Raw genomic sequence first — 25,911 nt, 5'->3', positions numbered from 1 at the left:
GGCAATTACTTTTGGTTTGGGATTGAGGTGATAAGTGGGATTTCGGCTATCTTCTTCTTTTTTTTTTTTTTTTTTTTTGGATAATGTCTGCATGTTTTACAACAAAAATACAGTTATGTGCTTATTTATTGCTATACAAGAGAAATCCAACTAGATAATTAGTATTTTTTTAAATTGTTTTCCCAAAGTCTGGATACTTAGAAGTTACATGCACCAATCTGCATTCCTGCTTTATATAATAATTCTGCTTTATCATTTATAGAGGTGAAATGTGGTTCTCTAGGCCAATGTCAAGGTTTCATTTACATATATCTCTTTCACAGAAGCCCTGAAACCTCCCTAGGTACATAGGATCATGAGGGGCCTAGCCACTGCCAGCTAAAAATGCAGTAATCATTCCTGAGTACATAAAACTCCCTGAGCTTTCCCTGGGGTGAGATGACTTCCCAGACCCTGCGAGAGTTCTGCTACCATAACTGGAACAGGAGAGAGAAGGAGGTGGTATATCATCTGGTGTTTTAAATAGAAATCTTAAGATATTCACACAAAGAAAAGCAGGGAATGAAGGAAAGTAGGGATGGGTACTGTCTGGCAAACACCCTTCTCCTTTCTAACCATAGACACCCTTAGCTACCTCTTGGGTCACATCTCACTTTTTTTTTGCTTTGGGTCTTGCTTTCTTGTTTGTTTTTATGGATTTCACCCATATGATAAACATGTAGGCTGACAGGCACCCTCAGAATGACATTTCTCTCCTCCTGTCCCCCATACAGAGCAAAGAGCTGAATCTCTTGAGCAGTGATATAACAATTGCATTGTTAAGACTTTTTTTTATTGTAGTAAAAACACCCATCACACAAAATTAGCATCTCAACCATTTTTATGTGTAGAGTTCAGTAGTGTTAAGTATATTCACATTTTTGTGCGACAACAGAAGTTCTCTAGAACTTTCTCATCTTGCAAAATGAAGCTCTGTACTCACTAAGCAATGATTCTTCTTTTCCTCCTTCCCCCAGCCCCTGACAACCACTATTCTACTTTGTTTCTATGAATCGGACCTCTCTTGGTACCTCATGTGAGTGGAGGTATTTGTCTTTTGTGCCTGGCTTATTTCACTTAGCATAATGTCCTCCAGGTTCATCCATGTTGCAGCACATGTCAGAATTTCCTGTCTTTTTAAAGCTGAAAAACATTCCATTGTATGTATATGTCAAATTTGCTATCTATTCATCCAACGATGGACACAGGTTGCTTCCACCTCTTGGTTACTGTGAATAGTGATGCTATGAATATGGGATAATAATTGCATATTTTAAAATAGGAAGTACTTACCAGGAAGAAAACAGCTAAAGATTAAGCATTAGAATATTCTCAGGGACCTTCACCAGGGCACCTCAAACGGCCATAGAAAGCTCTAGGCTCCCTGGTTCTCTCTACTAACACTAGAGAGTTCTTAAACACACAACCAGACCCTCCTTCTAGGAGGAGGAGGTTTCTGTAGTAAATGATCTGGGTTGCTACAAAATCTCTCTTTCCTTGGTTTCAACTTCCCCTGGCTCTTTTTCATACTGGAAATGGTAAGACCCCCAAGGCCAAGATCAGGAGAGGCTCTGAGGAAAAGGGGACGTAACCCACTGTCCTGCTTGCTGCTAACTTTGGCAAAAGAACTAGAGAGTCCCATGAGAGCCAGTCTAGGTCACAAGGGTGGAAGACTTCCTATGTAGGACAATGATATTCAAATTTAAGATCAGTGATTTTCAATGAATGTGTAAGGAGCAAGCCTTAAGTGTGCTGCCAGATTTTGATCAGGTAAATGTATCTTTGCCACAACTGAACATACAGATTGTTACTATAGAGCCTGAATGGAATATTGAACAGAGAAAGCTGTGAGATTCAGGGTTGGGCAGGGAGGGGGTTAATCATTTGTGAAACATAGGAGGGGCCCTGTTATACCATGCTGGACTCCGAGGAAGGGCATGTGTATGTCAGAAGGTTAAAGAACTTTGACCAGTGAGCACAGTAAGCCAGGATGGTCTGGGCAGTAAGAGCTCTGCTCCAACTAGAAGGGCAAACAAGACAATGGTGCAATCCGTGTGGCTATCTTTACAGATACCATAAACTCTGTTTTGTTTAGTAGCAATTGTGTTAAAGTCAATACTGACTTGCTTAGTATAGTTTATAATTTATTTATACTCAAATGTGATATGTTTATAGTTTATAATTTATTTATACTCAAAACAGATTCCTGCCCAAGTGCCTATTTTTAAAAAATAAAGTGGCAAATAACCTGGAATGTGCAGCAACAGCGACCGAGAGACCAAAGACTCAGAGATTTGAAGCCCAGCCTCTGTCTTTCTATCAGAGACATGATTGATAATTTATTAGGAAATAGCAAAGCAGTATGCAAATGAAGGGATTTTTTTTTTACTGCCATTTGGTGTTATTACTTTAAATTTAAAATATCTGAATTAATTTTCCAATTCATGTTTTTTGTTTTGTTTTGTTTTTTTGTTTTTATCTTTCATCATCACCCCAAAGTGCTGCTATCTATTTTGGCAATGGATTGCTAACCTCTGTGAGGTTAAATAACTTCCGTATCAGTTAGTTTTTTGGAAAAGGAGGACACCACACCTGAGTCTTCTGGACATAGAATTCACCTCCGCAGCAAGCCTCGGCTTGTCTGTTTGATGAATAGAGGATCAAAAGCGATTTTCATCTATTTAAGATCACTGATAAATGTTGGACTGTGGGCCTACATTTGTTAATGAGTGGAAACAAACACTGAATCACATATGAATACATTACAAAATATACTTCACGCTTAACGTTTTTTCAAAAAACACCTCCTGCTGTTGAAGCCTATGCCCCATAAACATCTTCAGTAAAGCAGTGATAAAAGCAAGAATAACAACCCTCAAATGATAAATTGGTCAAATTTAGAGAAGTCAAAATAAGTAGCATTTTTCCTTAGCAGCCAAATGCAAAGGTTACACACACACGCGCACCAACTAACTAACTACCTTACTCCTTGCATTAGATTATATAAAACAGTGATTTCATCCGTGTTCAGAAACAAATATGAGTGAAAGCTATCTTTCAAGTTCTAATAGTTATCTAGTAAATATTTTAATTGAATGATATTTCTAAATATGATAGGATAGCATTAAGACTGCTTGAAAAGGAAGGGCGCTTGGGTGGCTCGGTCGGTTAAGCATCTGCCTTCGGCTCAGGTCATGATCCCAGGGTCCTGGGATTGAGCCCCACATCGGGCTCCCTGCTCAGCAGGGAGTCCGCTTCTCCCTCTCCTTCTCCCTCTTTCCCGGGCTTATGCTCTCTCTCTCTTTCTCTCTCTCTCTCACTCTCTCTCTCTCAAATAAATAAATAAAATCTTTAAAAAAAAAAAAGACTGCTTGAAAAGAAAATAGTGGGTGCATGTAATCGAGAAAGTTTTTTGCTCTTTTTGAAAATGGTAGGCTCAAATAAAATTGATCAGCAGAAAAGAGTATTAGAATATATTTATGCCACAGTCTACATGCGGAAGATGAAATAGAGAAAATTTAGCACGGATGCAACAATTCAACATCACGTGGTGGGTCATTAATGTAAAGTAATAAAAATTAACTGTCATCATTATGTAATTTCTTAAAATGATCATTTGTTTAGTAAGAGCTCTTTCTATGGGACAAACATCAAAGCTATTCTTATGAGTTAAGTAACTATATTTGAAAATGGTATCAAAACCATTTGGAATCATTCCAGAATCTCATCTAAAGAAGACTGTATCCATCTTTAAAATCTTACCAGATTAGGGCGCCTGGGTGCCTCAGTCGGTTAAGCGACTGCCTTCAGCTCAGGTCATGATCCCGGAGTCCAGGGATCGAGTCCCACATTGGACTCCCTGCTCAGCGGGGAGTCTGCTTCTCCCTCTGACCCTCTTCCCTCTCGAGCTCTCTGTCTCTCATTCTCTCTTTCTCAAATAAATAAATAAAATCTTTAAAAAAATCTTACCAGATTAGAATTTATTAAGTTTCATTGGTCATTGTAAAAAGGATAATTTCCACTTACTGTAAAAAGGAGAGAGAAGATCCAAAAGTAAACTCTTATGGCAATGACCTTGTGGATGCAGTAATATGTACAATGAAATCATTTGATATGATACAGAACATTTCCTGCCACTTTCTATCTGTAACTGTAAACATGGTGAAGTAAGTCAAGAAGAGAGCAAAGCGGCAAAGCCCCTTGCTTAGCTAAAGCCATCAATACTGCATGATGATCAGAATCTGACCTAGGGCATCAATAAAACAACGAAGACACGGACTCTTTCAATGGTGCATAAGCATTATGTCATTAATCGAGCTTGGATTGTAACAGTCTATTCTTATAAGGTGACAAATTAACCATATGGCTACCTCATAGATGACAGAACTAAAATATATTAAACTCTGTGGGGTAAATATACCCACAGGCAATTCTAATATACTGACATTTTTAATACTAATTGAAGCTGATTGATTTACGTATTCTACGTTTTCAAGTCTCCAAAATGATGTATTTAATGTTTTATTTTTAAACACAATTAAAAAATAATATATAAATATATACATACTGCAAATGTAATACAGATAACAAATTCATTTAAGCCCATTTATGCACATTAGTAACACACCATGTGGCAGAAAGACTAGGACTACAAGAAGACCCCTTGGCGATTTATTTTATATTAAATCCCTAATGGCCTCTCCTTATCTTTGCAAAAATATGCACGAAAGTCCAGACTACGCAGCCATTGAAATGAATGGTTATTTATTTGCTAAACGAGAACCCTATGTTTAATGTTCCTTAGACATAAGGTAGTCTGGAAAAGTCGCATTCCTACGGCTCCATACATCATTTATTTTACATACCCTAACTTCTCACAACAGGCAGTGGAAAAATATCTCTGAACAGCATTGTAAGTTGCTGAGATTTTTGTTTCCAATTCCATTACTGGAAGATTAAATGTTAACATGTTTACTTGCTTTTTTAGCAACAAAAACAAATTCGTGTACCGTGTTGGTGCCCAGCACGGGACATGAATATAAAACGGAAGAAAGTTTGCAAATATCCACAACTAAAATCAAACAACGGATGGATATCTAAAGTTGAAACTTGTAAATAAATCTTCATTAAACACAAAAAAAGAAAGCTTCGTGTACTTTAAATTTGTCTGCAAAAAAAAATAAATCCTCATTAAACACACAAAAAAGAAAGCTTCGTGTACTTTAAATTTGTCTGCAAAAAAAAAAAAGTACTAATCATCGGAAAGTTCTATCAGCTTGTTCTAAGAAGAAAGCTTTTCCCTCCCCTTTATATGACATGCTTAAAATATGCCACAAATCTTGGTCCTGGACATATCAGCTTTTAATATTCATGCTGATACCAACACACTTTCCTGTCAAGTATGGTTCAGTTTTAAATCCCTTCACTTCGGGTTCATACAGCCAAAACGGTGTAAGCCCAGAGATATCCTTAGGAGACGGGCCTTTAAGCAAAAACACATTGTTTGCCCCCTCCTTCACTGCCTTCTCCATTTGGCTTCCAACACATTCTCATACAGAAAAAAAGCAAGACAGTTTTTAAGAAGAGAGAATTCACAAAGGAACAAATACCTGGCAGAAGGAATGTAAGGAATGGGGAAAGGAACACCACCACCTTCCTTCACTCAGAGAAGACAGTAACTCATGTTTCCCTACAGGTATAGATACAGATCCGTACAACAAGCAGGACTCACAAGGTGCAAGTGTGGGATCACATTGTGTGGCTAATGCTTGCCCCGATCCTATAAAAAACATCAGGCAAACCCTATGATTTTTCTGGACATGTTTTTGTTACTCTCAGGTGGCAAAGCTTCTCCGGCATTTCAATCCACAAGATGGAGTCTCAATTTAGTAGTCAAAGGTGGAGTCTTTTATGGAGTTAGGCTTCTACCCTCCCCTAGGGAGCCCCACTGCTGATGAGAGGCAATATGTTCTCTCCTCCATTCCTTCCCCCACTGACCCCCTCTACTCCGCATTCATCTTGCTGTCGTTTTGGATCCTTTGGGGGTTGGAGACAAGGAAGTCAGATGAGGTAGGAGAAGTAGAAAAATTGTCACTTCATTGTTACTTTATGGTCTACCTACATAGTAGAGCTTCCTGCTCTTCACAGCTGGGTCACTTTCGTGGGCTCCCCGTGGACCATCAGAGCTCTTGCATCGTTATCTCCCCTACCCTCCTGGACGGTTGGAATCCATACCTGTTCCTTGCTTCCCCAGCCGTGGGGAAGCTAGCTCTGCTTCTAGCTTCTCCCAGCTGAGATCTGCTCTGTCTTCATTTCAAGTCAGCCCTCTTGGGCAGGATCTATTACAAAATGTACCCTGGCTGTCTCTTGCACGTGGCTCAGATCTGACCCACATAAATATTCCTGCATTCGCTTTGCCCCACCAGTTTTCTCAGTGAGGGCAACTCCAGGAAGCCACCTGTTCTGGACCTCTCTGTCAACATAGCTTGTCCACATGTGTCCCACCTTCCGATTTTGTAGGCAGGAGTGAACCAAATGCCCAAACACAGGGTCTCCCTAACTGAAAGGGGCACATATGCGACTCTCTGAGGAGGCTCTGCAGAACCCGTTGCCCAGGGCTTGAGGTGAGGGATTGATGTCCCCTCAGCCTCAGTCATAGGGGACACACACATCTCGAAATGTGTCCTCTTTTCTATTTCCAAATTTCAATCCTTTTATTTCTTCTAAGACAGTGAGAAGCCTAAAAGCACTTTAATCAGGGTTCATCCACTTCTTCGGAAAATTGTGTATCACGGCCTCACACATCACCTCGGGAAGGGTTCTGTGCTGCCTTGGCAGGTCTGCTGAGCCTTCTACCTGAATTCAGTTAGAAGGTCTGTCTACGAGCTGTCTCCTCCCTTGTGTCCCCTGCAGAGTCCCTCTCCGCTCTCCTCCACCCTGCTCTCTGCCACAGCAGTGGCTTCGTAGACAGCATCGAGAGTCTCTTCCAAGCCTCCTGTTTCCTGCTGGTTTCAGCCAATGGAAAACCCCAACAGGTGCTGGGATCACCTTGAACTTGGCCACTCCTTGGCCAAAAACTCCTCTTGAGGTGGCCCTCTCTTTTCAGTCTTCTCCTTCCAACCTCTGGAAAACTTCTCCCTTCTCTTCTCTTCTGTTCCCTGTCAGGGTTAGGGTGTCAACCCCTGGGACACCACTCTCTTCCTTGCAGTGTCCCTCACTCTGCCTTCAAGCTGATAAAAGGGCTCACCTCAACAGCCTTTCCTCAAATTAATCTTAATTGAACAGGCTGCCTATTCTGCTGAGACCGATATGGTCTCATTACAAATATATTACCTCAAGATGTGCAAACGTTATAATATTTTTGAAACTATACTCTCCATACACAAATGTGAACTTGCCCAGTTTCCTCTTCCATAAGTGTTTTGAATGAACATTTCTAACCTGATCACCCAGATGTCCTTTTACACTATAATTTCCTATTATTATGAATTCTTGAAAAATCAAAGTAAATCTTTTTTTAAGGTTTTATTTATTTGAGAGAGAGAGAGAGAGAGAGAGAGAGACCAGGAGTGGGGGTAGGGGGAGGGGCACAGGAAGAGGGAGAAGCAGACTCCCCGCTGAGCAGGGAGCACAATGTGGGGCTCGATACCAGGACCCTGAGATCATGACCTGAGCTGGAGGCAGACACTTAACCGACTGAGCTACCCAGGTGCCCCTCCAAGTAAATCTTTATAAATATTTTAAAACTATTTCATAAAAACCTTCTTATTATTGAAGACCTTTAAGCCTGCAAGGAGAATACAGACGCCCTGAAGCGCCCAGTCCCATCCTCGGAGACAAGATGTATCATCAGTTGGATCAGTCAAAAAGCAAGAACGTCATTTCAGCACTGTCTTCTCCCAATGTTCATTAGTCATGTGACTCTTCTAATGGGCTTAAGAATACTTGATAGGATGGTCTTTATCTGAATAAAACCCAAGACAACTAAAACCATGAAAAAGTGACAAATACTTAAGAAACTAGATAACTACCAGACAGTCCTGTTTGGAGGTGCTGGTGGATTTTAAATGGCCACAAATTATTTCCAGTTCCTCCCATCTGGAGGTGGAGTCTCTTTCCTTACTCTTTGTCTGGGTTGGCCCCATGACTTGTTTTGACCAATAACCTGTGGTTTCACCTTATGGAATTTGAGAGCCCCCAAAGTTCTTGCTTCCTACATTTTGGACACTCCTGTTTTCAGGCAAAGAAGCCTGGGATGAAAGATGGCATCTAAAGAGGGACGCAGCCACCCAGCCATTCCTTCCAACCTTCCCAGTTGAGGCCCCACCCATGTGGTGAGGCCACCCTACATGACCCAGCGGTGACAGAGCCATCAGCTGACTGCAGCTGCATGAGTGAGCTCAGGCAAGACCTGAGGAATCATGAGAAACACCAAATTGTTGTCTTTGAAGCCACTAAGTTTTGGGAAAACACAGCTTTTCTTATCTTTCATATCAGAACTTCTCTCTCCTACTCGATGAGAAGTAACAATGATTATGATAACAATAAGCTTATTCTTCTGTGATCCAACATAGAACAATCAGGAAAGAATAAGTCAGAATCAGAATCAGAAGTCCCTGGGTTGGAATGCCCACCCTGTGGCTTGAGGTAGTTCATTTTCCCTCCGTGAGTCTCAGTTTATCCACCTGTAAAATAAATTTAATAACTGCCTATGTCATAAGGAAGGTTTCAGAATTTTTTTGTAAGGTTTCAGAATTTTGAAAGATAACTAACATAAGCACCTACCATAGTGCTGGGAACATAGTAGGTACTCAATGAACACCAGTTCCCTTCCTCAGTATCTGTGTATGCACATCCAAAGGCTGGGACCTGAATCAAATGGCTCCAAGCCAATGGTACTCCGAGTGTGGTCTCTGGGTCAGCAGCATCAGCATCCCAGGGAAATTACTAGAAATATAAATTTTTGAGTCCCACCCCAGAGCTACTGAGTCAGAAACTCTGGTATCCCGCATTGGCCCATTAAAGCCAATTAGAATTACCAATTCATAAGCTTAGGGAAGATGGAAACCACTATATTGCAGTATCAAGTCCATATTTCAGCTACATAGTAGCTGTTCAATAAATGTTTGATGACAAGTGACTATGTTAGTGAGGGCTTAAGTGGATAATGAAGTGAGTGCATGCATTCAAGCCCTCCTTTTCAACCCTGATGTACCAAGGACACATTATCCAATCTGAGGTGCGGTAGGATGAGCCAGTGATGTTAATGACTGTAGTATAAGTTGGGAGCCTCAATGTTTGGGCTCCATGGATAGGTAGGTAATGATGTGGGTGGGTAGGTAGAAAATGACTGTTTCATTTTTGGTTTGAAGTAAAAAGAAAGCACTTTTAAAGGCCAGAACAGATGTACTTGGCATGGGTATTTGAGAAGAAACTGACAATTAGATTTCATAATGGTTTCATGAAAAGAATGCTACTGTAGTATGTTGGAAGGTAAAACATAGCCACCAACACTTAATGTCATGAGCTACTTTTTCTAGAAGAGTTTATCACAATCCCTTTATAAAATGGAAATAAAAATAGACCCATCTTAAAGATTAGTCATGGAGGGTCAATGAAAATACAATGTATGGTACATAGTAAACACTCAACAAATGTTGGCTACTATTATATTTATTTTTATAACTTGAATTCTTCAAAGTATCAACTAGCTCTGTGCTAGGAATACAATGTGCATTAAATTATTCATTTGAAGGAATAAAAGAAGACAAGAATAAAGTACCAAATCCTAGTTCTAGCACCTTCTCTGTTTTCCTTTTTCCACCACTAGGCGACACCACTGACCTATCATAAGCCACTCTTCTCCACTAGACTTCAACACAGCCAACCTTACCCATCGCCGTTGATTAAGGAACAACAAAAAAGAGGTCTATTCTAGAAAGTAACTACCCTCAATTATTCCTTTGTTTGAGTCTCCTTATTTCTCTGAATTGCCACTGGCTGTTTGCTATAAATTTATTCTTTCATTTCAGCGTGTACTGGAAAAGAGTCCTTGTTACTCAGGGAACCAATTCAGCATTTACCTACACGGACAGGAAAGGGGCATTCAGACAACCACTGTCTCTCTTTTGTAGAGGTTACTTCTGTCACAAGAAAAGGGAGCAATTTTCCTTTAGCTTCACAGCCTGCTTTTCTATGACAAGTTGATGTAATGCAGTAATTAACCATTAAAATATTGCATGTGATTCGCAGGAGTGTTACAGACAAATTAATTTAAACCAAGGTCAGGTCTCCAAATCAGCAAAATAACTCTGAAAGCGGGAGAGAGAGAGAAAATAAACAAGAGAAAAGGTAAGGAACAGCTGCTATTAAAAGTAACGCCAGGCAGCTAAAACTGGTCTGAATACATTCCTAAAAATGTAATTAGCCAAATCCTTCCAGAAATTAAACCATCAAAATGACATTATAGTACACTTAAAAAATGTATTTACAGAGCGAAAGAGCAGTCATCCTAGCATATCGCTATGTCCTGAGGGTTTCCCTCCTCATGAAGAGAGATGCAGAAGAGAATTTGATATTGTGCCATGAAGAAAGTTCAAATTGTCACAGATGTATTTTGTGAGATGCTGGTTCTTAATTCCCTCAGATGGGCTGAAGTGGAAAGGGAATGAATTTAATAGGGCTGTTTTTTGGTTTCTTTGTCATCTTATGGGAAGATTAAGGTGACTAGAACCGAAGTCTGCCTATTAGCTTTCCAAATACCAACATTTCTTGAAGGGCTTAACAAGAGAGGTGCCTAATTCTACCAATTTCCTGGAGCTCACTTCTCAGAACAATGGGCATTGAAACCTGGGTTCCTTCACAAGGTAAGAGTCAACCAACCTCGTCCTACGAAAGGATTTCAATAAAACGGAATTGGTATTTACATAAGATGCTGTGACACAAGAATTTATTCAGAATGCCTTCTGATAATTTGCTCACTTCCCAAAGGTGAATGTGAATGTAAATGAGAGGTCCCCAAATAAAGTTACAGAGGTACTAGAAATACCACATGCAAATGGAGAGCCATAGGCATTTTGATAACATATAAAAGAATTTTTTTATTGGCTTTTTAATGATAAATATGCATTAGGAAGTTACTGGAAGGAAGTGCGGTAATACTCAGGCAGTGAGGACTGGGGCAGGGGTTCTGAGGAACAGGCGGACATATGGAAAAGGGAAAGGTGTGCAAAACCTACTGACAGGCGAAAAGGCAGAGAGCCATGAAGTGATACAGACAATCCACGGTGTGATCCAGAGAGGCTGCCAGAATTCACTAATGCAGCCCGTGGTTGTTGAAGCTCAGCAGGAAAGTGGTGACAATGCCGAAGAGAGGAGAACAGGAAGCGGGGGAGACAGGCTGCCAGGGCAAGAGGCCGGGTCCCCAGCATGTGCGCTGACTGAGGAGTGAAGGCGGGGGCAGCTGTGATGTTTTGTGTCCAAACAGGAAAGGCCTCAAAGACTAATTATTCGATGCTGTTCAGGACTATACACATGACCTGTTATCTCCCGCTGCTGGGTGGCCCTGCCTACTCTTAATTCGAGCTACGATCATTAACGGTTGGAAATATGGAGTATTCACTGTTGGCCAAAATGCACGAAAGCAGGTAAGTAAGTTCTGAATCATAAATTAAGGTTCTACTTTTCCTTGATTTATAGAAAAAAGTCTGGGACTGAATAACACAGCCTTGGATACCAAAAGCAATTCCCTCGTTGGGTAAGCGGTCTCCAAAGATAGCCACCTTCAATCTCTTCCTGCTGTCTATGCACATGTTCCTCCTCACATCAAGAATTGGGGTCTAGGGGCACCTGGGTGGCTCAATGGGCTAAGTGTCTGACTCTCGGCTTTGGCTCAGGTCATGATCTCAGAGTGGTGAGGTCGAGCCTTGCTTCGGGCTCCATGCTCAGCATAGAGTCTGCTTGTCCCTCTCCCTCTGCTCTTCCGCTCTGTCTGTCTGTCTCTCATAAATAACTAAAAATAAGGCATAAAAATTTGGAGTCTAATTCCCACTGGTGTGCTGGAACTGACTTGTACAGGTTAGGGAGAGACAGTTATAAAACTGGGGGAAAATCTGCAAACCCACCATTTGCAAATTAAACACAGCCGTGACAAAAATTAAATTACATATTTTACATTAAATAAGTTGTATCAAAAACAAGAGTCAAATTCTGAAATGCATCCCTTCATAATTATTTCATTATCCGTTACTATTATCTGTGCTCTTTAGATTATTTACATCTATATATCTGCATGGCAGAAATGCTATATAATGGGAGGCTTCTGCACATCTCTTCCCCCTTTGTACTGTTTGACAAACAAAATTATAATATATTTAAAGGCTATAATTTGATGATTTGATATACGTGTACATTGAGAAAGGACTCCCATAATCAAGTTAATTCATACATCCATCACCTCATATAGTTAGATTTTTATCTTTTCCTTTCTTCCCCCTTGGTGAGAACACTTAGGACCAGATTCCAATTATACAATAAAGTATTATCAACTATTCCCAACTCTGTTTTGATGATATCACATTGCTGCTTTCAAATCAGCCATAGTAAGAGTTTTTACGGAAATTGGCAAACACTACACATCAAAGCTTGTTTTATTGTTTTATTGCTCCTCTAGAGCAGGTTGGCAAACTACAGTCCACAGACCCAATGCAGCCCACTGACTGGTCTTGTAATGGCCCATGAGCTAAACATTTTCAAATAGCTGCTATTTGAATTCCTATAGAATATCCTCAATCTTGCATCTTGGACCACAAAGTTCTAAATTATCTACGATCTAGCTCACCACAAGAACAAACTGCCAGGTCTGGACTTAAGAAAGGAATAGAGAAAAAGTTAAAATGAAAGTTAAACTTCAAAGCATGTTCTATCTCTGGCCGTCCCATGGTGAACAGCACATGCACAAAACCCCAAAAAAACCCTGAGGACATGATCTTCCAGTATTTGAAAACTATTCTTTAATTTGGCAAAGAAGTCCTTCACGTTGTTGCCAAGCAGGTGAAGTTAAGAAAAAAGCTTTTGTTGTTTCACTTTCTTGTTAAGGAAAACAAAAATCTCAACTATATTCTTGTTGAAACCATACCTGTTCATCGACTGCAATGCAAGAGTTACACAAAAATTAACTAATTCATTCATGAGATTTAATTGATGATATGGTTATTTACAAAAAAGAAGGTTTTTTTGTAAATTGTGTGCTATAATATATTATTTATAACAGTAATGTGTGTGTGTGTGTGTGTGTGTATTTTTCTTCAGACACCTACAAGCACACCACTGCTAATTTCCCTTGTCATCAGTCTGGGCTGATCTCTGAGGCTTAAATGAACAATAGAAAATGGTAGAAGTCATACTCTGAGATGTTTTAAGTTAGGTCACAAGAATTGCAGCTGTCACCTGAGTCTCTCAGAAAGCTCGCTCCTGTGGCTCTCTTGGAACCTAAGTGTCATGCTGGGAGAAACCCAAGCCAGGTGATGGTCAAAACTGAGCTCACACTTAACCGCCATCCAACTGTTAACTGCATGAGAAACCCCAAGCAAGCCCTGCCCAGCTGAACCCAATAAACCCATAGACCAGGAAAAATACTAATACCTTATTTTAAGCCTCCAGGTTCTTGGAATAGCTTGCTACACAGCAGCTCACAACACACCATTTCATTGTGAGGAGGAGGCAGGAAGAGGGGAGCCAACTGGACCAAACACATCATGATGTCAAGAATCCTGGCTCAGGGTATCGCAGCCCTGTTTTGCTCCAGGCTCTTGGAACAAAAGCAGGTGCAAGGACATGTTGTGGGGGGGGGGGGTGAGAACAAAATGTAATAAAAAGGGGGTAATGGTAATGAATCATACACATCCACCTTCGCCTATAAATCTGAATCCCACAAAGCCACTCTCCTGCTAGAGACGCAGCAAGTAAAATGCCATCAGGTGGGGCACTGACACTACCTTGTTCCTTCGCTACCCATCAACCATATCTGGGCTTCCTGGAACAGCATGCAGTTCCTTCCACAGCTTGCTCATTTTCTACACTGAGCCAAAGAACCATTCTTTGAGGCTAAGCCTCACTTACATTCCCCACAGCCTCGTTGCATCTTATCTCATTATCTTATTCTCGCTGCACAGTTGCCCAGAGAAGTCAGTGGGGATTTCTGGGCCCCGGGGAGAGGTTTACCCCCCAGGGCAGGCTCCGTGTTTTCTCTACCTTCCTTCCCATACCTTCCATGTAAATGAATTTTTGTCAGTGTTAACAGGAAAGGACAGAGATCCAGGGCACCACCCTATGCCCAAATAAGCACAGTGCATAATGAGTAACTTTATAATCTTTAAACTTTGGGTCACTGTTTATCTCATTCCTGCTGCAAAATGACTGCTAGAAAAAAAGCAGTACTGAGGTATTTTGTACCATTTAGGGAAATAAATACAGAGAAGTATGGCTAGATGGGTTAAGTTTCATGAATTATTTAAGTCCACTTGAAGTTGGCCAATAGGTAAAACAGAGAAATTGGCCAATAGATAAAAAAGAGGAAAGTTGTCACCGAAACATCAACTTGGCTCCAACTTAATTCAAGCTATAGATATGAAACAGGAATTCCATTATAAGGCACTTCTAGATAGGCTGGTTTTGCAGGCTTTATTTGGTGTCTTTGAAATATTTTTGGCCATCTGCAGAAGGAGCTACCTACATACAAATTGTAAGGATTCTAAATATGATAAGATTTAGCTGCTTAGTACATTTTGTTTCAAAGACAAAGTGCTGTTGCCACTGATATGATAAGCCATTCCTTTTTTAAAAAGATTTTTATTTATTTATTTGAGAGACAGATAGAGAGCAAGCATGAGCAAAGGGAGAGGCAGAAGGGAGAGGGAGAAGCAGAGTCCTCATTGAGCAGGGAGCCCGACCAGGGCTGGATCCCACGACCCTGGGATCACGACCTGGGCCAAAGGCAGACACTTAACTAACTGAGCCACCTGGGGACCCCTAAATAAGGATTTCTGATTCTCTCACTTCAGTTATGACTTATTATCAAGAACCATTCATTGTAGATCAAAAGGCATGCAAGTCTACTTTTGTGGTTCTTTCATTTTTTCATCCTGCCACTGTCCTCAAGGAGCTATGAATTATTAGCTCTCAATTCATACTTCAGATGCCTCACACATAACTGATTATTAAATTCATACCATGAAAGTTACCTGTGTTTGGCATTTGTTTTAAATTCCTTTGGACCCTTGAGCCAGGTATGAATTGAGAACTAACACCTCGACTACTCAGAACTTTTGTTATTTGGAGTTAGCATTGTGGTCAAAAGTAATACTGTTTCCTTTCAATAAAAGAGCTCTACCACTGAATTTTTTTCACTAACTGATTAGGCTGCTCTCCATTTGAATACCAATTTGGAAAAAGTTATATATCACAGCAAGGCAAACCAGAACAGTCATATCCTTGAATTCTAGAGTCAGGCTGAGAAGAAACATCACACTTCTTTCCTCCCTACATGGTATGTCCTACCCAGTCCCTTGTCCCAAAGTCGTTGTTATATACTCGATTTATTTACCAAATCTCCCCCAGGTCAGGGGCCGATAATTACTTTCACTATGAATACTTAGAAGTTATATATTTATAGATCAAAATTGAAATGATTTTTAAAAGAAGTAAAGACTTGAAGGTATAGAGAGGAAGGGGCCTTGATATGAGGAGGAGGGAAAAGAAGAATTCAACCAAGGACTGCCTGGGGAGGTTTAGGCTGTCTGACACCAAAAATGTGGGGTAATCACTGACTCTAGATGACTCACTAGTGAAGCCCTTGGTGGGCTCCAAGACTACAACTAGTCTTGCCCACGGGTACCATATCCCAAGCAGTGAAAACAGTACTGGAACAGGACAAACCTGGATTTTAGTTCTGGTTCTACATTAGACAAATGTTTTAATCTCTCCAGATTCCAATTTCCTCGCCTCCAAGATGGAGATTGTGGAAGAGACTGGCTCAGTATTCTTCAAAGTGGTTCTTCTTCTTGGGCACATAGCTAGACCCTGCAGCTAGATGGGACCATGTGACTGAGCCACTGCAAGGTGAGCCAGAGTGATGGGTGCTACATCCAGACCGGATCCATAAAACCTCTCACCTGTGGCTCTCCAAGCTCTTCCCCATCCTGCTGATAGGACGGAGGTGTCCACAGGCATCTTAGGAGATGCATTTTGAACATGGTCTCTGAATCACCCGTGGCCACTGGACGAGGAACACCAAAGTGGATCACTACACAAGCAAAAACAGAATAACTTCTGTGCTGAGTCTCTGAGAGCTGGGGTTTATCTGTTACAGCTGCTACAGCTACCTTAACCAGTACAGGGGTGACCACAGCACCCTTGCCTCACAGGCTTTCTGGGAGGATTATATGAGATGATGCTTGCAAGTCCTCATTCTACTGTCTGGTAACACAGTGAGCGCTCAACATCAAATATTAACTCTTTAGCAAGGAGGAGGTGGCTGGCCTGGACCCAAGAGGAAATGGAGGCAGTTATGACCTAAAAACCTGGAGGAGAGGTTGCACGTGTTTCCCCTGGTTGGCCAGTTGGCTTTGAAAAAGCACCTACCATATGCTTCACAATAATACGCTAATCAAAAATCATCTACAACTCCCCCCAAATATTCGTACTACACGTTCTACAACACAACAAGGTAGGTAGTAAATACTCTAGAGGTACTTCCATCTTGATCTCCAAAAACTCTAAGCTGCAACAAGGAGAAATCACATATGGTGCTTAAAATTGGTAAACTGGATTTCGGACTGCTTTGCTCCATCTTAAAGCACTGGTTACAGTGGTTCAGTGATGCTTCACTGGGCCCTGAGCAAATGTTCCCTTTTGTTTGGGAAGAGTTTAGCAGTGATCTTGGGCATTCATTCTGCTCTGTGCTCTGAATGCTGAGGGAAAATGTTGGTATTTTTCCCTCTGCAGTGTTCCAAGGTGCAGCTTGGCTGGTAATCTCTACAGGGCAGAATGAGTCAGCAGTCTGAATCACTTTACCAGAACACATCCCATGTGTTCTATTCCAGGTTTCAAATAGCAGAGCGTCTGGTCATGAGGAGGCCCAGGGCTGAGAGCACAGTGGAGCCCCAGAGAGAAAACAAGCCTGAACGCTTCCCTCAGACTCCAGCTCCAAATAAAGGAGACAACAATCTCAAGAGCAGAAAATCCCCACTGTTCCTCATTTAAAGGAAATTGATTTGAAATAAAAACATGTGGAAGCATAATGATGTACTATACGTTGGCTAACTGAATTTAAATAAAATAATAAAAAAACATGTGGAAGCAACAGATGAAATGTGCTTAGCAGGCAAAAGATTCATTCAGACAGTCCTGTATGTTTTATTCTCTTCAGTTGTCTGGAAAATTACTACTTTTACAAATAGTCTATGTTATGGGTTGAATTGTGTAACCCCCTCCCCCAACCACCGTCAAATTTATATACTGAAGTCCTAACTTCCAGTACATCAGAATGTGACCTTATCCGGACACAAGGTCAATGCAGATATAATAAAGATGAGGTCACTGGGGAGGGCCCAAATCAGTATGACTGGGGTCCACACAAAAAGGGCAAATTTGAACACAGAGACAAGGAGAGACGAAAGACAACAGGAACATGAAAGCAGAGATGGAGGTGACACTTCGACCAGCCAAGCAATGCCAAAGACGCCAGCGAACCACCAGGAGCTGGATGAGAGGCATGGAAGAGACTCTCGGCCCTCAGAAGGAAGCCGGCCTGCCAACCCTTGAACTTCTCGCCTCCAGAGTTGTGAGACACTACATTTCTGTTGTTTACATCACTCCATTTGTGCTGTTTTGTTATGACAGCCTGAGCAAACTGATACAGTATACTTGCTGGAATGAATCCTAACATCATTGATCGTAACAGAAAGTAATCAAGTCAGTGCCTGCTTATGGTCCTTCCTGAGGCAAGATGCTAATGACTCACAGCTTTCCGGAGATGCTTAAAGGAGGCGTAATCATATTGGATGTTGGCAAGGGAACCGTTAATGTGGTTAACCTCAGTTGTTGAGTGGCACCTCACTGGAATGGAAAGCTCTGTCCCTTCCCTTTAATGGTATACTAGGTCCATGATGTATAATCAGCACTTCATTTCTGGTAAAAGAACACAGGCAAAGTTTGGAAGCATATGTTCTGATAGCCATAATGCTTTTCTATTTTTTCTGATTAAGGCTTTATTATTTTTCATTTTTATACTTTCTAGTTTTTAATATGGATTTGGTTTTTGGCCACCTTTATTCCTCTCTGCTGGTTCCGCCGCTAAAAGGCAGGATTGGAAGCTGCATTGTGGAGAGCATAACATAACATGTAGACTTGTCCAATCACTAGATCGTATACCTGAAGCTAATGTAACCTTGTGTGTCAATGATACTTCAACAGAAAACAAGATGAAGGATTGGAACAGAACCAAAACCACCTGCGTTTCTCTTGATAATCAAATGGGCAAGCAATGAAAAGGGCACAAAGGATCAGGTACAATGATAATCAATGAAGTGAATTCCAGTATGTGGTGTGTATGCCCAAGATGTGTGCTATATTTGGACTCAGAACAACCTGGAGGCCACGTAAAACGGGACATCTGTGTCTTCCCCATGGTCCTAGCTTCCGAGTCCTCTCTGTAAGAAGGGATACCCCTCTGGCCATGCATCTGAGAATGCCACTTTTTATCTACTGCTCCTCAAAGTCATATTCATTCTGACCTCATATGGTGCAAAGTATTGAAACTCTGCATTATTATAATGATTTGCTTTCTGTGGTAGATTTTTCAATAGCATCTGTAAACTTGATGAGATTACAACTCTTCTTTATGATATATACTACCATGAACATGAGAGAGAAAGAGTTTAGTAGCTTTCTTTTTACAACACAGAAGGTCAGAGTTAATGCGTCTGTCAAAGCAATGGTCTCTACCTCCCAAACTAGGGGTTCCTTCTATGTATATTACAAAGACACAGATTCTTCTGATTTTCTCAATATTTTTACCTCCCAAAATTAATTGGGTCATCAGTCAAATAAAGGCCGTGATGCATACAACTGTGCACCTGCAGCGTTCCGAAGGACCGCTGAAAATTTAAAGAATTCTTTTCCCCATTTCCCTGACATGTCACAGAACTTCCAGTGGATTCCTTCCAGTAACAACTATTTTGCAAAGCTGCCTGATCCACTTTTGGACAGCTGGATAAGCAGTACTATCTACAAATACATGGACCATATTTGATCTATATTATCTCAGCCTTCAGACATAGTTATCTGGAAAAAAACTGATTAGGAGGGAACAAAGTAGATTATCTTGGATGCACAGCTAGGTGGCTTTGCTTCCCTAGCTGTTTATTTAAATTGGAAAGGAAATAAAAATCAGATATCACAGGGACAAACTGCAAACACCAACATGTACTAAGTATTTCTATTTACTGAGCATCTACTATATGCCCAGCACTGTGCCAGGAAATTAAAGGGAGATAGAAGTCAAAGATACCAGGGCCTCTGGGTGGCTCAGTTGGTTAAACGTTCAACTCTTGATTTTGGCTCATGTCGTGATCTCAGGGTTGTGAGATCGAGCCTCATGTCAGGCTCCACACTAGGCGTGGAGTCTGCTTAAGATTCTCTCTCTCTCCCTCTCCTTCTGCCACACCCTCCACACTGTGCTCTTTTTCTTAAAAAAAAAAAAAAAGAAGTCAAAGATACCATCATTAGGCTCAATTAACCTAAAATATTGTCTAACTGTGATTAAATAGATACATGAAACTAAGCTCAAAATAAATGGAAAACTATTTCAGTCCTAAGTTGGTCCTTCAAACTAAACTTTGCAAGAGTTCAGAGGCTGGTGATAAACAATGGAGAATTTATAAAAGTTATCACAGAATAGCTAGGTCTTGACATGCTTTGGAGGACAAACGAGACTTAGATACTCATTGGAACTAAAAATATTTCTTCGAGAATCTATCTAGATTTAAAGGGTGTTTAGACAGCTGTTTCAAAACACACAAAATAAGGTTATGGGGATTCTTTCATTATTTTAAAAAAGTGAGGTACATGGGGATGGGATAGGAAGGCTGACATGGTATCGTAGGTGAGTAGGGAGGAGAAAACACCACCTCACAGGACCCTCTGTGGAGAAAACCAAACTCTGCCCTCAACTGGGGGATTTTTCCAACGGACACACTGAATAAATAATGTGCATTTGCTCTTTCAAAGAAGTCATACGATCTTACTAAGGAGCTGCTTCCCCATTTCTCAGTCATCTTTACTACCCCCATTATGCACAAGTGAAAAGCCCTCATTCAGCTGATTAGCGTTTAATCTGTGTACCCTTCTTTTACACGTACAAATGTTCTTCTTCCTCCTCCCAGAAGATCATATAGTGTTTCCAGAGATGTACTTAATTGCCTGATTAATTACTGGACCTGTAGATGTAGATGATCATTTTATCACTTATTCAGCTTGACACACATTTACAGTTTAACAATTCTGACAAAGCCATTCGTATACCCTTGTAATATAAAGGTATGTTAAAGCTATGGGAAGTCTGTAATAATAATAGCCTTAAAATAATTTACTAACTACAGACAGTTCCCTAAACAATTATAAGATGCTCTATGTTAATTTAGAAAGGAATTCCAAACAAGGCATTTAAAACCTAATAAGATGCTGTTAAGTGAAGGGAGACAGGGGAGGGGGGGAGAGGAGACAGAAAACCCTAAGGCTTGAACTAGGAGAAATGATTCTCTGAGCTACTGACCCTTGCAAGATCCATGTTTTCCTTGGATTTCTATACAAAAAGCAGATTTCTAATTGAAGGTGATTATCTAGTTACTACATCCCAAATTGCATGTATTTCTTATGTTGAATCACATCAATATCTAATTATAGGGAGCATCTATCAATTTGAGAGTCCACAGAAACAGTTTCGTCCATCTACCAACTACATACAATGAGAACATGCTCTATAAACTACAAGGCACAGCGTAACTACCAAATATGATTCTCTCTAGTGACAACAGTCTTCCTCTTGATACTCATATGGATCTATGACCTGAATTACCATGTCAATCAACTGGGAATAAATTTTTCAAAGAAATTATAGAAAAAAAGCACCTGCTTTGCTCTTGGGTTTTCTGAGGTATGGATACCCCGTGCATGCCTGCTATTCCCTGGAAATATACACATGATATTGTCATCAGCACCATTAGGAGCAAGAAAAAGAAGAGTGATATATAATTCTAAAAACCAAAAGATGAATTGCCATACAGCAATTTTTATCTCCATAAACTTGAGAGCTCACTGCCTTGACCAAGGCAATATAACAGTACAGAGATACACAGAATTCGGCATGGCACAAATGTGTTTCTGTAAAATATCATCCCCATTAGTTAGGTTAATTAAGATTAACATACAAGTCATTGAAAACCCCCAAAGTAGAAAAAAGATAATTTTCCAAGGCAACACACAACGACAAGAGTAATATGCACCCCGAGTCATTCATTTAATAGATTGGAAGGAGAGTTTTATGAATACTTGAGCTGTCACCATTGATTACCGAAAATGACATGAATCCAAATAGCTTACAAGGGCCAAAGGACAACTTGTTTTCTTCGAAAAGTTCTATGGACGCTGTGGGGTGGTGCACAGAAAAACTGGAAGTAAATCCAATCACATATATAATCATCACTATTAAGCAGACTATACATATGCACACATACAAATGTGAATGTTCATGTTTTAGGTTTTGTTTTACTGAGAGGAATGAAATAGCACTCGCCTTGGGAATCCATGTTTGCCATTTTTCATTTGACTTGGCACAGTGGTTTCATCCAAAATAATAACCCACATTCCCAGTCAAATATACCATAAAGAAGCATTCAGAGAAAAAAACTAACAGTGACTTATGCTGTAGAGAGTTGTAAACCAGTTGCTCAGAATGCAGTTCTGTACAATCTGTCATTGACAAAAAAAAAACAAAAAACAAAAACCCCAACCAACCAACCAACCAAACAAAGAAACAAAAATCCATTCCTACCCTTACCTCAAGGGTCATGTTCACGGTACTAATGGCCACTTTTATTTCTCCATCTGACAGTTCCTTTAGATCTTTCAGCATTGTCTGTTCAATACTTAAACCTGTAGATGAGAGGCGAAAACATTATGTTACACCTGGGGAACTGTTCTTGGTAATATCAAGGGATCATGTAAAGAAATCACCCTGTTAATTTCAATATTCTGCCCCCCTCCCAACCAAGATCTCTTTTACCCATAATAAACACACCTAAAGGCAAAAATCACACTGGTGACAATATTCGCACCAGTTAGGATCCCAGCAGGAAACAGAATTCACACTTTATGATGAAAAAAAAAAAGATTTTTTTAATGGCAGGACCCTTACCGAGATGTGGGTGGGGCTGAGAAAATGAATAAAAGATGGTGAGGCATCCAGACGCTAGCAAAAGGACAAAGGAAAGAAACAGAGACCTGAAAGTAGAGGAGAGAGGCTGCCAGAAACTTAGCATCGAATCAGTAAGGAAGCGAAGAAATACTACAGCCTCTCTCTTCTCCTTCCCTTGAACCTCACGCCCCATGTGTTGCTAACTCTTCTCACTAACCAAACCCAGCCAGGAGCCACATGACTAAACGCTCAGAAGTACAAGCCTCTAGAGGTCCACAGCAGACAAGGGCAGAGAAAGGAATGGGGAAAGGTGGGCAAAGGTGGAAAACTTAACGTTATCAAGCAAACTAGCTAAGTCATACCCTACGAGGCCAAAATTTGCTTTCAGGATGGATTTAGTTGAGGCCCCATATTTTCTAGTGTAATTTTATTCAAAGTGCACATTTTAATTGTAACCCATAAAACTATCATGATAAACTGGTCAACCTTGTAATAGACTTTGGCAATCGGAGCCACTGGATTCCTTAAATGATGGGAAGAATAATCTGGAATGGCTGAATTATCCAGAACTGCATAGTTTGAGTCAGCTGACCAATGTGTTTCAATAAAATCTATCCCTGAAAAACAGGAAAAGGTCGGGCTTGACATTTAACTCTCACCCTAGGTTATTATATCTGATTCGGCCTAACCTCCTGGGGAGAAGACCCATAATAAAGCCCAGCAGAGCACACATATTCTTCCCAGATACGTGTTAAGACACCAGAGTTGCCGACTTGCCCTCCCAACTTAGAACCCTCTATCAGTCACAGCAGTGCGGGGAAACAGACGAGTATGAAATCTTTTTCTTTGACTTTAAGACTGAAAGGCCACTATCAACTATACTGCAACATAAAATGATTTATAGAATATACTGTGCATTAAAGCTTGGTCTAGTTTTGGGGTGCCTGGGTAGTGCGTTCGTTTATGCACCTGACTCCTGGTTTCAGCTCAGGTCATGATCTCAGCATATCACTGGACCGTTGCGTATTGAGGACCACTTGGTCCCAGAAGCTATGAATTCCCCAGAGGAGGCTCTCGTGGCCAGAAAAAGGCCTCAGGAAGAGACGCAGGTGCCGGTGTTGGGGCATCATGCTGAGGTGTACCATGATGGGGAGATCTGAGGAAGAGTGAGTGGGACACTGACACATCTGCTACAAACGTGCGTGTGTGGATGTATGTGTATCTCGTCATTCACTTTCTTTTCTTTTCAATAAAAAATAAATTTTATTTATTTATTTGACAGAGAGAGAGAAAACAAGCAGGGAGGAGTGGGTGAGGGAGAAGCAGGTGCCCTGCTGAGTAGGGAGCCTGATGCAGGGCTTGATCCCAGGACCCTGGGATCATGACCTGAGCCGAAGGCAGACACAACCCAGGTGCCCCTTGTCATTTACTTTCAAAACTAGACCAAGCTTTTTTTTGTTTGTTTTTTAGATTTATTTGTTTATTTGAGAGAGAGAGTGTGCGGGGGGGAAGGGCGGAGAGTCTTAAGCAGACTCCACACTGAGCCCAGAGATCAGCAACAAACCTGATTTGTAGTGTTTGCTCGTTTCTGTGGGTGTCAGTACTTCCTCCATGGTGGCTTTCAAGCTGCCAACCCAGTATCGCCCAACTCACAAAACTCCTGAAAATTTACCAACCAGCCCCTGGAGCTTGGACGGACAAATTCCAGCACAGCACCCTTCAGGTGGGATAATGCCGAGGTGCAATTTCACACTCTTTCCTCAGGTTCCCTAGCGGGATGAAGGCCCGACTTGGCACAGAGCTAACCTGATCAACCACGCCAACCCCTGTCAGTGTGCCCCGGGGATCACCTGCCAGATAAACTGCTTTGCCTTGGGCTCTGTCCCCGGGGGGATTCCAAACTAAGGAAGAAAGCTATGTTTATGTCTGGGTTTCAATCCTGGCCTGGTCACTTGCCAACTGTGTATGTGTGATGACAAGAAAGCAAAACCGCCTCTCTCTGTGCCTCAGTGTTCACAACTGGAAAATGGGGATAATAATAGCAGCTGACTCTCAGCGTTGTCACGAAGACTCAGTAACATAATCCATGCAAACTTATACCAGCATAACTTTGTGTGTATCAGGCACCCCATGAATTATATCTATTTGTGATTATTATAAAACCATTGGGCCAGGAAATCCACTGTCTTGGTAAAGCTTAGATTGAGAGCACAATTTTATCTGCTTCACTGTATTCTCTCTTCATTTTTTTTTCTAAAATTAATTGATTTATGAAATCCCATTGTGCTTGACATTGCTCCTGCCACATTCTCAGAATAGAACCCTCTCAGCACAGGGATTTCATGTAATGAGGCATCTGGGGTGCACATTAGATGCCTGAATTAACCATGCATCCAGACACAAAGGCCTCAGAGGAGAGGTTGCAATACGGGCTGCCTGCTTCCAGGTGAGCCGACATCATGTGCCTGGAAATCTTCCACAAGCACAAACAATGGGGAAGAAAATGAAGGCACACTCCAATTCACTTTCTGGACCCTGGCCACATGCCACCCCATAAACCATCCCTACTCAGGAGCTGTGACAGAGCTGGGGGACGGTCACTCACCCTGAGCACTGAATTGGCTCTCCTGCAGGACGTTGATAATGTCCTCTCTTGGAGGCAAGCTAGGAAATTTCTCTTCCAGGACAGAGAGAATTTCTTCTTGCTTCTCTGAGATCTTCTCGGATTCCATGGTCATCCACTTGAAAAGGATGCTACCTAAAAGGCATGAATGAAAATGACCTTAAACTTCCCAGCCGCTCCAGGAAAATCAATGTTTTCTGGCCCCTTGGTCTATATGTCCCCTTCCAATTTCTTGCCTGGATCAGAGGCCTCCACGGAGTAGCATTCAAGAGGCAGTTTGTAGAAAATCCTTCAGATACTATCTGCCCTGCCTCTTTGTTCACCAGGTATTAACCTCCACAACTTAACTAACTATAGCGTACTCTGTGGTACAGAGCTTATGGATAAAGGAAGAAAATGCATAGCTTTTCCCACACAAACATACAAAATGATTTATGTTGTTTTATGATTTCAGAATGGAATTGAATGACCAACTATTTTAAGATATTCAAATTATTTAATATTTCCCTTTACTATTCCCTTTAAGAGACCACAGAGAAAACTGTTCCCGCTCATCACATTATTGATTTCACATATGAACTTCTTCCTTTTAACAACCAAATGATTGCAAAGTCCCACTGTCCGCAGCAAAGCAATCTGACAAGGTCACCACCTGGAGCCCACTCTCCGACTTCCAGGCGTCACACACTACTTTGAAGTCACCACTATCTATTTATAAGAATTCACAAGCTGGGTCTAAATTACAGACTTTGATTACAAAGTAATTTGCCAATACGAA

General features: G+C 41.1%; 1 protein-coding gene across 9 annotated transcripts in view; it reads right to left on the bottom strand.

Moving 5' to 3' along the window:
• PRUNE2 (prune homolog 2 with BCH domain) overlaps positions 1 to 25,911 on the bottom strand; it is a 254,412-nt gene that overhangs the window by 154,694 nt on the left and 73,807 nt on the right. For all 9 annotated transcript variants that reach the window (XM_027614380.2, XM_027614384.2, XM_027614387.2 and 6 more), the window contains 2 exons: positions 25,116 to 25,268; positions 22,154 to 22,248 (listed from right to left, as the gene is read on the bottom strand). In XM_027614380.2, coding sequence (XP_027470181.2) covers positions 22,154 to 22,248; positions 25,116 to 25,268 — 248 coding nt within the window. The remainder of the gene's footprint in view (positions 1 to 22,153; positions 22,249 to 25,115; positions 25,269 to 25,911) is intronic.

The sequence above is a fragment of the Zalophus californianus genome, chromosome 13, assembly GCF_009762305.2.
Source record: "Zalophus californianus isolate mZalCal1 chromosome 13, mZalCal1.pri.v2, whole genome shotgun sequence".
Classification (NCBI taxonomy): Eukaryota; Metazoa; Chordata; class Mammalia; order Carnivora; family Otariidae; genus Zalophus; species Zalophus californianus.
The sequence above is the reverse complement of the archived record's forward strand: the minus strand, read 5'-3'. Positions and strand labels throughout refer to the sequence as shown.